We start from the raw sequence: 10,806 nt of genomic DNA, 5'->3' as shown, positions 1-10,806 counted from the left end.
CCATATAACAAATTTATTATATTCCTATGGTAACAATCGATTTGCATACCATGTAAAAACTTTATTTTATTTTCGGAGTAGCAAGTTTAGTATTATATGGTAGCAATTTATTTCATAGATCTCTTAGCATATTTTTATACATAAATTGCTACTAAAATAAAAATTTTTGAAACATAGACAGGCGGGGTCTAGTTTTGTTCGGCTTGTCATGTAGAACATACCGGTGTAAACGGAATTAAAAATGGATACGCCGTTCAAAAGTTATAGCAATTTAAATAAAATAGTTTCCTTTTTAGATTTCCGTGCAAGGTACCTGCGCTGGTTTGGTCATGACTCACAAGCCGCATGCGCATGCCGCATGCGCATGCAGTGAGTGGGTCGCTACTCGCCAACGTCCGCTCAACCACTACACAGGCTGGGGTCGTGCGATTTGTGTATGCGCGACGGTCGCGCTTTATCCCTGTCCGATCCCAAATCGCCACCATTTGCGGTCAGCCTTCCCCCCACCCCACCCCACCCCCATCCGCACGCACATGCGGTAGCCCTGCACAACCCCACTTCACTTGCTCTGCCACAACACCTGAGATACGGACGACATCTTCGACTATTGGATTCACCAAATTGCACAAGCCATGATCCTTTGGTTCTCACTCCTTTGAGAACGTCCTCCCCTTGGCCACCACCTTAAAAGGCTAGTGTGCATGTCTAAATCAAGTTGGAGGCCCAATACATATTAGGTTCAAGTTCATCTCGGCGTTGAGAAGCAGTCTGCACTAAAACAGATGTCCAAGTCACATACAAACTCTATTTTGGATGTTCTACCTATACATGGCATTCTAAAGAGACAAGCTTTCCAATAGCACTGGTTTGCCATCAAAATACATTAAAATAATAGGAATTGTCGAAACAAATGGATGTCTAGAATTTGTTTTGGGCCATTGGGCCTTGTAACGTGTTGGGACCCCTCAGAGATGCAAATAGGGGTCTTGGGTAACCCCTTAGACTATATATTTAATAGTTGTCACCTAAGTTAAGGCTTTGGTTTCTTCTTTAGATCAATCTATCTTTGAAAAGTCGTCGTTCATCGATTTGTGATACCCTACATTTGAGTGCTTAGTCATTCATTTGCAATTGTTGCTTTACTCGAGTGGTGTTTTTTTAGTCCTTGATTGTGTTCTTTGATTCATAGGTAGGTATTAGCCTTTTCGGTAAGGTCAACCGGATTGTGACATGGTTGATAACCAGAGGAGACATAGTGCTAAGGTTGTATGGCTTAGGTCTTGTGATCTAAAGCTAGATCAGTGTGCCACTCTCTGTCCATGTGGAAAGTTATCTCCACTTACCGATAGATCGGGACCCCCAATTCAAGTCGAAAGTTCTATCCACCTGATGATATATTGTGACCCTCATTCCCATTGCAAACCATGTTTATGGTGTGGGGAAAGCCTAGGGGCTATCCATAAAGCTACCAACCGGTAGCTTGGTCCTTGCGAGGGTATTCTTACGAGGCCGTCAACGAGGACTAGGAGGAAGTGTGAGCTTCTCAATACCTCAAAAAATCAGTCATCAACAAGAGTTTGCATTTTATAACTCATTTATGTTTCTACACTTGCTTTCTAGGTTGTGTACTTTACCTTTTCTAGTCTAGCTTGCTACGTTAATTGATAGAATTGGAACCTAGGGTGCATAACTTTTTTGCGTTAGAGATAGCAACACTTAGCAAAACCATAGTGCACATTTAGATAAGTATCTTGTATAGGTTTTAGTTGGATATTAGTTTTAAAGTACCTAATTCACCCCTCTATGCATCATGGTCTTTCACATGCCACGTTGGGCCTAAGGGCCAAACGAAAAGGGTAATGAACCTAGATGTCACTCCATCAAAAACCACTTTAAAATTTTAGGGATCCAAAAATGCTATTTGAGTGCTAATGGACCTAAATATCACTTCCTCAAAAGGTAATGGATCTCTAATGCATTTTACTTCTGTTTTTCATAGAAATGAATTAAAAATGATGTTGCCATAATTGATAATGCATAGTAAAAGAAGGTTATACAAAACCATACACAGAAATGATAAGCAAAGTCTTCAAACATGCTTGACCTTTTCTTTGAACTAACAAACATGCTTTACTACCCATTAGAAGTCCACATACAGATGTAAAGGTCTACACACACATGTAAGTTGGTAGGTTAAAATAGCACAAGGCTACACAGAAAAAAAAAAAGTATAATATCTTTGGAAATTCCTAGCCAAAACCAATAAATCGCTAAAATGGTAGAAACAATTGTCATCTTCATATTTGGGGTTTATTTGCCATTTCCATTTTCTCCAAAACGCGATAAAAACCTCAAAAACTAGATTTTAGCCATGTCTACCATCCATGGCATAGTCAGAGAAGGACACCACTATGGCAGCTCCATTAGGCAATAGATGAATATCATTTCCACTAGGTTTAACACATTTTATCAGGGTCTAGTGACTACATTATTGAGATAATGTAATTTCACCTCTGGCATACCATAAACCAATTTTGAATCGTATGCATGCCCAGATATCACTATGGCTATGATACCATGAGAACTGGATCATGGACTCATGGTCATCATGTATCAATAGATTAGTAGCATCATAGCTGCTACTATGGCAACAGAATCACGACCATCCATTCATCCCGTAAACCATTAGTATTACGATCGTTGGTGGTGCCACGATAGTTCGATCACGCTCATAGAAGCACCCCATAAACTAGTAGTGTTATTGCCATCAACGATACTATGACAGTTGGATTATGGGTCATCGATGTATCATATACACTAGGACCCATGTTGATGTTACAACTGGACTATGCTTATCTATGGATCCATATACTAGTGGCTTTACTTCATCAGTGACGCCATGACACTTAGATTGCGGTCATCACATATTCCATAGATTATTGACGCCATGGCATCTGAATCACAATCATTTATGCTCCCCTGTATACTAGTAGCATCATGGTCATCGGTGACGCCATGACAGTTGGATCACAGTCATCGATACATCCCATAGACTACTAACGTTATAGTCATCGATGACGGCATGAAAGCTAGATCACGGTCATCGATGAATCCTACTACTAGTGGCATTATGGATGTTTGTGACGCCGTGACAGCTGGATCATGATCATCGATGTTTACAGTCCTCATTGACGTCATGACAGCTGAATCATGGTCATCGATATTTACGATCCTCATTAATGCCATGACAACTAGATCACGTTCATTGATTCATCCCGCTATAATTGCGATGATGCCATAGCAGCTGGATTTTTGTCGGACGTAAATCATTTTCCATTATAGCCGTATCATGGTCAAAGGCATGCCCCATATACCCCGTGACAGGCGTGTCCCATGACCAAAGTTGGTGTGACGAATATAAAATAATATTACTGTAATAATTATTACTCCCTCCGTCCCAGTTTAAGTGCACGTTTGCACTTCAAAAAATTTCCCGAAATAATCGGTTCGCATAGGCCTGGCATAGCAGTGCAGTAGTAACCTCGAATCTTAGAACGTGGCAGAGACGATTAAAAAAAACATGAAACAGTCATTCCAACGCTTCCTGTCCACTCGTTCCCACTAGCCGCAGAACGATTTGTCATTAAAAAATGAAAATGGACGCCCAGCTTTATCCCTCTGTCCCCGTGGACTCTGTGAACTGTTATCTTCCCAGCCTTATTCCGCATGGCCGTCGTTGCCGCCGTACCTGCTCATCTTCCTCCCTTGGTTTGCGCGCCCAAACCTAAAGATGCAAATATTACGGGACGGAGGGAGTACATACTAATAATAATGTAATATTTCCTTTGTTCTAAATTATAAGACGATTTAGTTTTTCTAGATATATTTCGTTTGCTATGTATGTAGACATAATGCATATCTAAACGCATAGAAAAAAACAATATACCTAGAAAAATTAAAATATTTTATAATTTAGAATGGCGGAAGTAATAATAAACTAAAGGGGAAAATAAGGGCTGCACGAGCACGACTACTCATTTGTCTATAAGGTCAATGACAAGTGGACCTACGTAATTCATGGTCCCACTTGCATTCCGCCGTGGACTCATGGTGGTAAGATGTCGTTAGAAAAAAAAAAGTCCTTATTCACCATGCCAGGTAATCTGGAGCCTGGAGCCTGGAGGGGAGAGGCAAGATAAAAGGAGGCGGATGGGGGAGACAAACGCAGACTGCAGCAGGAGAGGAGCGGGAGGAGAAAGGAGAGGAGAGGTTCAGGGGTTCGGGGAGATGCCGCCCACGAAGAAGGCCAAGAAGGGGAAGAAGAAATCCAAGGATGGCAAGCTCAAGATCGCCAGGGCGCGGGGCGCGCCGCCGCCGCTGCCGCCGGTGCTCCGCGCTCTCGACACCGAGTGGTGGTACACCTTCCTCAACAAGCAAACCGAGCTAAGTATGTATACACCTCCCCAATCTGTTCTGATTCTTCTTTTCCTCTGCCCCGCAGCAGAGGCGTTTTCTTGAATTTTCGTCCCGGGTTGCTGCATTCGACCAAATCTGCACAGGCGGCCGCTCCAGCCGGGCATTACGGCGGCCGCCGCGCCTCTTGCTGATTCGGGGGCACGCCGCTTGCCCAGATGGTTGTGGGTTCGCGCTTTAGCGTTGTTAATTTTCGGGGGACTAGAGGGTAGAGGCCCGTATGTGAATGTGCCAAGATTTGGGTGGTAGGCAGCCTTGGTCTTTAGTCTTGACGAAAGGCCGGATCTTTTAGGCTGATTTTGTGCGGAATTGTGAGTTTGCATATTGCAATCACGCAATGTACTAATGATTCTGTTATGATGTGAAATGATCTTGGTCTAGCTGTGTGTGGTTAAATTTCGATTTTCTCTTTTGGGCAGAACATGTTGTGCCTTCAGATGAGGGGGAAGCATTCAGGCATTTCTTCAGAACTTCAAGGAAGACTTTTGACTACATCTGCTCCATTGTTAGGGAAGATTTGATCTCAAGGCCACCATCTGGGCTGATCAACATCGAGGGGAGGCTGCTCAGTGTGGAGAAGCAAGTGGCAATTGCCATGAGGAGGCTTGCATCCGGTGATTCCCAGGTGTCAGTAGGGATTGCTTTTGGTGTGGGTCAGTCTACTGTTTCGCAAGTGACATGGAGGTTTATCGAGTCGATGGAAGATAGGGCTAGGCATCATCTGGCATGGCCAAACCAAGAGAGACTGGAGCAGATCAAAGCTGCTCTGGAGGATGCTTATGGCCTACCGAATTGTTGTGGTGGTGTTGATGCCACCCACGTAACCATGACGCTTCCTGCTGTTGAGTCATCTGAAGATTGGTGTGATCATGCAAAGAACTACAGTATGTTCCTGCAAGGGGTTGTTGATGATCAGATGAGGTTTATTGATATTGTTACTGGTTGGCCTGGCAGCATGACATTCTCACGCCTGATGAATTACTCTGGGTTTTTCAAGCTCTGTGAATCTGGGGAACGTTTGAATGGCTCTGTGAAAGTTTCAGCAGAGGGTGCAGAGATCAGGGAATACATTGCTGGTGACTCATGTTATCCTCTACTCTCATGGCTTATGACTCCATATGAAGGAAAAAATCTGTCTGCCCCATTGCAAAACTTTAATGCCCGCCAAAAAGCTGCAAGGCTGCTTGGAACAAATGCATTGGCACGGCTGAAGGGATCCTGGAGGATCCTACACAAAGTCATGTGGAGGCCTGACAAGAACAAGCTGCCAAGTATAATTCTTGTTTGCTGTCTGCTTCACAATATACTCATAGACTGCCATGATGAATTGCTTCCGAGCGTTCAACTTCCGGAACATCATGATACTGGCTATACTCGAGAAAACTGCGGGCAGGTGGATCCAAATGGCAAAGTAATGAGAGAAAACATTACAGCACATCTCCAACACCGTGAAGCTTCCAAGTTTCTCAGCAACTGAGCTAAGTTAGCTTGCTGTATTGCTGGGATTGTGATGATGCATCATCAATCCTTTTTCCCTATGCAATTTCCCTTAGTTTCTGTTATTGTAGTGAGACTTTCTGATTGCAATTCAGTAAAGATTCTCTAGAAATGGCATGGTTCATTACTATAGAATATATAGCTAGTTGGAAAAGCACAAGGACTAAGCCTCATGCTTGGGTTTATGTTCTTCAGGATAATGCCAGTCCTCATCATGTTGAGCTCCATGATGTTGACAAAATTCATGAATGATCTGGTAACTAGTATCTTTTTTTCGAATGATTTGATATCTTAACTTAGGTTGGTTTATAAGGTCCCCATTTATATGATGAGACCTTTTGTTGTTGGAGAGGGCCTGAACTTGATGGCATGAATTCAATACCCTGATAAGTGTGCAACAGGCAGGTCTAGAATTTTGTGGTGTTATCAGATATAGAGTGAATTATGTAGCCTGACAAAAATATATTAAGTTGGTCTAGCAAAGATTGGATGATCTTGATTTATTTATAAGAGATTTGGATGAGATAAATTGAACTTTTGTTTAGTTTCATGATTAGCCTGATAAGCAAGTAGATAATAGAATTAACTGGATTGCGATGATGGAATCTGTTACAGGTACAATAATGATAGTTCTCTTATCTTATACTGTCCTCAATCGTGATCTGTAATTTCTATCAATAACTAAGATTGAATATTCTTTAATGCAGCAGTGTAAATGCTTCAAGCGATATTTCAGAGTTTTTTTTAATTAGCTTCAGAAAACTTTTTCGCAAACGAGTTTACTCCATAAAACTAATATGGGCTTCTGTGAGGTTGCTTTCTATAAGTTTTCTTTGTGAATCACTGTTTGATCCTCTTTTGCTCTTTAAATCCTTCGAATGAATGTTCCATGAATATTTCATCAGAATGTTGCTTGAACAGATGCTAATATCCAATGAAGTGAAACCGTTTATAATCTTTATTGCTCTCTTGCAAGTTTTCAAGCAAAAGCTAAGTATGCATTACTGATTTTACATTGCACTGCATTTTAATTTTCAAATGTTCCAACAATCTGCATCTCTAAATTCACTGCCAATCTCTTCCCAACAATGTTTTTAAAGCATTTGAACGCTGGTTGCCAACACATATGAAAACTTTTGGTGCATAGATAGAGAGAACAAGATAACATGTAAGGACTTATAGGCTGCAGGTGAAAATGGAGAAAAGTTTGGCCAGCTCTTCCGCTCCTCTGTTCTTTTCCTGTGTCAGGGCATGATCAAATCTGGCGTTGTAACCTTTTTGCTCACGTACCTTATCCTAAGCTCAAAATGATTATACGAATGCGTACATTTGTCACTAAATGCATAGGTATGCTGCCTTGGGAAATCGGTGATGTGCTGATTCAGTAGGCTTTCTTATTATATGCTGTTCTTTTAGGTACTGGTACTTAGGAGCATTATTTTTGCTGTTGACTGTTGATTCCAGTCAGATGAAATTGAAGTAAGCCCATTCCACTATATGTACTCACAGTTTTGCCTGTACTTTTCTGATTTAGAGTGGTACTAGTCATCTCAGGCACGAAGGAGGTTGGTTACTTTTTTTTGTGGTGACTCTGAACACATCCAATACTTTTCTGCAGGCCTACCTTAGCACAACAGCAAGAGAATGCCATTCAACTAACAGTGATTTCTTAGGAACCAAAGGCAATAAAGTATAGCCTTATCGACTAACCATTAGACAACCTAATCCTGAACCCCTCCAAATCAACCACCGGTAACCTTATCCTCCTGTTTTTAGTTGGTGGGAACTTTATGTGATCTGGAGCTAACTGAGAAAATGCCTTTTATACTTCGAAGTTCGAAAAGAAAACTGCATTTGTGTATAGATTGGGGTTTATTATAATAGCCCATGATAAGTTCTGTTTTGTTGATCTTAAACTCTGAGCAGTTTTAGTAAGGGGCTTCTGAAATTTACACAACCGCAGTTCTTTATATTTGTCCTTTTTTGTGTGTGTTTATGTTTTTGTTAGGGGTTAAAACATACTCTGTCCGTTCCTTGTATAGAACTCGGTTGGTTTCTTCTTGAAGCATGTACTGATAATCCTCTGTATTTTTATTTTATCCACTGAAAATCAGCTCATCAATTTAGCATGCATTTTTGTTCAGGGCAATAAAATGCTGAGATAGTCTCTATAATCCGCATAATCAACTGGCAATGCCACATTTACCATGCTACAGTTCATTTTCTTATTCTGAAGATTGTTTATTGTTTACCATGGACACTGTTTTTACTTTTATTATTTATTTAATGATAATTAGTTCCACGTAGCATTAAGTGACTGCTGCCTCTTGTAGAATGCATGCTATTAGAAAAAAGTTATGGCACACTGTGGGGCCATCTTTTACATGTTACTCCATGTTTGATACAATTTATGGTTTCAAGCCAAGTCTCATTATACATAGACATGAAAATGTCAACAAGTTGCAACATAATATATTTGAAAGCAAAGGACTACAAATTTTAAAATATATGCAAGATTCTCTGAAATTGGTGAGAATTAGCTTGGTTTGCAAACTGCTGCTTGACACCATGATTCCACAATTGAAATGATTAGCTCAAAGTAGCGGGAAAACTTTTGTGAACATATACGCTGATTTCACTGGAATTTGATGGGTGATGTTCTTATTCTTGAAAATCACCTTGTGCTGCCGATCACCAATTCCGCTGAAATTGTTGAGAATTGATTTTTGAATTTGATGAAATTTTGACACATAAGAAACCCATACCGTACAAAAATGTGCCGAGAATCATGGTTAAGTACATGGTCAGGACTCAGGAAAGACCTAATTCCTGCATGGTGACATTGCCAGTGAAGTTGTATCAACACTTAGAAGACATAGAGCAACACACAGGTGGGAATAAGCATTGTGGCCATTAAACTTGCTGCATTCTTTGAGTTTGTGGAGCTTGAGGTTCCATTTCCTGCGTCAAATAAAATGCTGTTGTCAGGTTTGTTCATATATTGTTTTATAACCAGGCCTCCATGCAATCAGTATTCTGAGCAAATTGAAATAAAAGAACCACTACATGCATCTAGCTGCACTGAAATGTCGTAATTTGTAAGCATTCAAACTACTGCAGGTAACCTTTGAAGTGCTGCTAAGTTTTATCATGTAGGGACATGTGGTACATGCTAAAAGGATTCTTTGCATGGCCATCTGAAGTCCTAAAGCAGCAGAAGTCATCTATTTTGCAGCGCAACAAACCATATTTTTCCTTCAACCAGTACAGATGTAAAATTTGGTCTTCTGTTTTGTATTGGAATAGCCCAACTCCTGTTTGGTCAGAAGCATCTAAATGAGAACATATAGGTTTACCAATGACTTCACCTGACGGGGAATCTGCTGCTGCCTCAACTTCTTCCCCCTCTGCTGTTGCTGCCTCGTTGGAAGGTGTTGGTGCAGGTGCTCCTGGGATGCCTGAAATCAGGTAAGAATTTAAAGGGGCAAATAGAAATTGATAATGATTTGCATTTCATGATGACACGACATGCCTGCGCACTGGCTGATTGGTGGTGCTTTGACCTTGCAGACTCCAGGGAGCTCCATCGCCCTCGTCTGGTTGATGGAGATGCCAAAGGATGTCGCAGTGCCATCCAGGACCATGCAGAGGCAGCGGGGGTCGGTCTGGACGACTCCGGCGAGCACTGAGCAGCAGGAGATCCCTGGTTCCGGTGCCTTGCTTGAGATGAAATCCATGCACGGGGAGAGGGTCATCATCACGCTCGAGCAGCCATTGCCCTGCGCTGCAGCCCTGGAGAAAGCCAGCGCCACCAGCACCACCACCAGACTGGTCATCACCGAGGCGGTCCCCATCGTTCGTGCAGCCATCATCAAGCTGCACGAAGCGATGTTGAAAACTTTGGATGGATCGGTGGAGAGGTTGTATGGACGTTGAATGAGAAACGAGGGCAATGCTGTGGTGATGCCGGATTGTTGGAATCCTACTATACCTGGAAGCTGCCATGCTCTCCCTGGCGCCACACAGGTGGTTGGCCATGGTGGTGAATCCTGGTGGCCTTTACCTGCAGCACCCTATTTATGGAAAGACTCCTATGCCTATGCGTAAATGGAAGGGTTTGGTTGCTCAAAGATCGTCTCAGGCTCCAGCGACTCATTCTTCCTGGGTCTGGGTTTTGTTGTTGTCAAATTTGCATTGTATTTGACTATTTGTAACGGTGCTGCTGAGAAGATATATATGTGATCTTAAGCTGTTATTTCGATTGTTTTGACTTTCGAGGACTTGCTAAGCTTGTAAGCATCATTTATTTCTCACGCTTGATGTACTTCTGTTTGATGCCTTCAGATGTGTAGCTTCTTGAATGCTACACAACATGTCAACATGTGTCTGTCTTCGTATGCAAAGAAAGAACAATTCGTCGATAATTTCAATTCAACCGTTGATATCCATAAGAAAAAAAACAAAAAATATGTAACTAAAGAAAAGGAGTATATACACTGAATGGCAAAAGGTGTTGCTTGCAAAGTTGTTGAGTTCTGCACGGTTAGGCAAATCCCGAGAAGTTTTGTTTGGTTGGAGGCTCGTGACTGAGAAGGTTAAACGAGGGAATATGGTGTATGATTAATTAACATATAAATTTTAATAAGTTGACTCACAAAAATAAATGATATAGATTAGTACTCCCTCCGTTCCAAATTGTAAGTTGTTCTGGCTTTTTTATATCTAAATACATATAAAACGCTATATATCTAGAAAATCTAGAACAAATTACAATTTGAGATGGAGAGAGTATTATTTTTCTCAGCTAATTAAAATATAGATAATCAGTCTGTTCGC

General features: G+C 41.4%; 2 protein-coding genes and 1 long non-coding RNA gene across 4 annotated transcripts; 2 read left to right on the top strand and 1 right to left on the bottom strand.

Annotated features, from left to right (window-relative positions):
- Window positions 1-4,178: 4,178 nt before the first annotated feature.
- Window positions 4,179-6,385, top strand: LOC136541492 (protein ANTAGONIST OF LIKE HETEROCHROMATIN PROTEIN 1-like). Its single transcript, XM_066533402.1, has 2 exons — window positions 4,179-4,447; window positions 4,893-6,385. Exons 1-2 carry the CDS (start codon window positions 4,210-4,212, stop codon window positions 5,948-5,950), a joined length of 1,296 nt encoding a protein of 431 aa, XP_066389499.1. The 5' UTR covers window positions 4,179-4,209; the 3' UTR covers window positions 5,951-6,385.
- Window positions 6,386-6,820: 435 nt separating this feature from the next.
- Window positions 6,821-10,228, bottom strand: LOC136541493 (non-specific lipid transfer protein GPI-anchored 5-like). 2 transcript variants are annotated; one of them, XM_066533404.1, is made up of 3 exons: window positions 9,503-10,228; window positions 9,339-9,419; window positions 6,821-8,931 (listed from the first exon to the last, which is right to left on the bottom strand). In XM_066533404.1, the coding sequence occupies exons 1-3, from the start codon at window positions 9,840-9,842 to the stop codon at window positions 8,837-8,839; spliced, it is 516 nt and encodes a 171-aa protein (XP_066389501.1). In that variant the 5' UTR covers window positions 9,843-10,228; the 3' UTR covers window positions 6,821-8,836. The 2 variants fall into 2 exon arrangements, with proteins under 2 accessions (XP_066389501.1, XP_066389500.1); XM_066533403.1 differs by having other exon boundaries at window positions 6,843-8,931; window positions 9,339-9,428; window positions 9,503-10,225.
- On the top strand, window positions 9,111-9,676 carry LOC136541494 (uncharacterized). Its single transcript, XR_010780373.1, has 3 exons — window positions 9,111-9,242; window positions 9,321-9,438; window positions 9,541-9,676. It is a non-coding gene; the product is annotated as an uncharacterized lncRNA (long non-coding RNA).
- Window positions 10,229-10,806: the final 578 nt, after the last annotated feature.

This window comes from Miscanthus floridulus, chromosome 3, assembly GCF_019320115.1.
Source record: "Miscanthus floridulus cultivar M001 chromosome 3, ASM1932011v1, whole genome shotgun sequence".
NCBI lineage: Eukaryota > Viridiplantae > Streptophyta > Magnoliopsida > Poales > Poaceae > Miscanthus > Miscanthus floridulus.
This window is presented reverse-complemented; position numbering and strand designations above follow the sequence as displayed.

Bases quoted from the DNA above. Each gene is read 5' to 3' on its own strand.
- LOC136541493 (XM_066533403.1), bottom strand. From the start codon at position 9,842: ATGATGGCTGCACGAACGATGGGGACCGCCTCGGTGATGACCAGTCTG. The intron at 9,429-9,502 runs GCATGTCGTGTC...ACCTGATTTCAG, and splicing joins ACCAATCAGCCAGTGCGCAG to GCATCCCAGGAGCACCTGCA. The intron at 8,932-9,338 runs GTGAAGTCATTG...TATTTGACGCAG, and splicing joins AGCAGCAGATTCCCCGTCAG to GAAATGGAACCTCAAGCTCC.
- LOC136541492 (XM_066533402.1), top strand. From the start codon at position 4,210: ATGGGGGAGACAAACGCAGACTGCAGCAGGAGAGGAGCGGGAGGAGAA. The intron at 4,448-4,892 runs GTATGTATACAC...TCTTTTGGGCAG, and splicing joins CAACAAGCAAACCGAGCTAA to AACATGTTGTGCCTTCAGAT.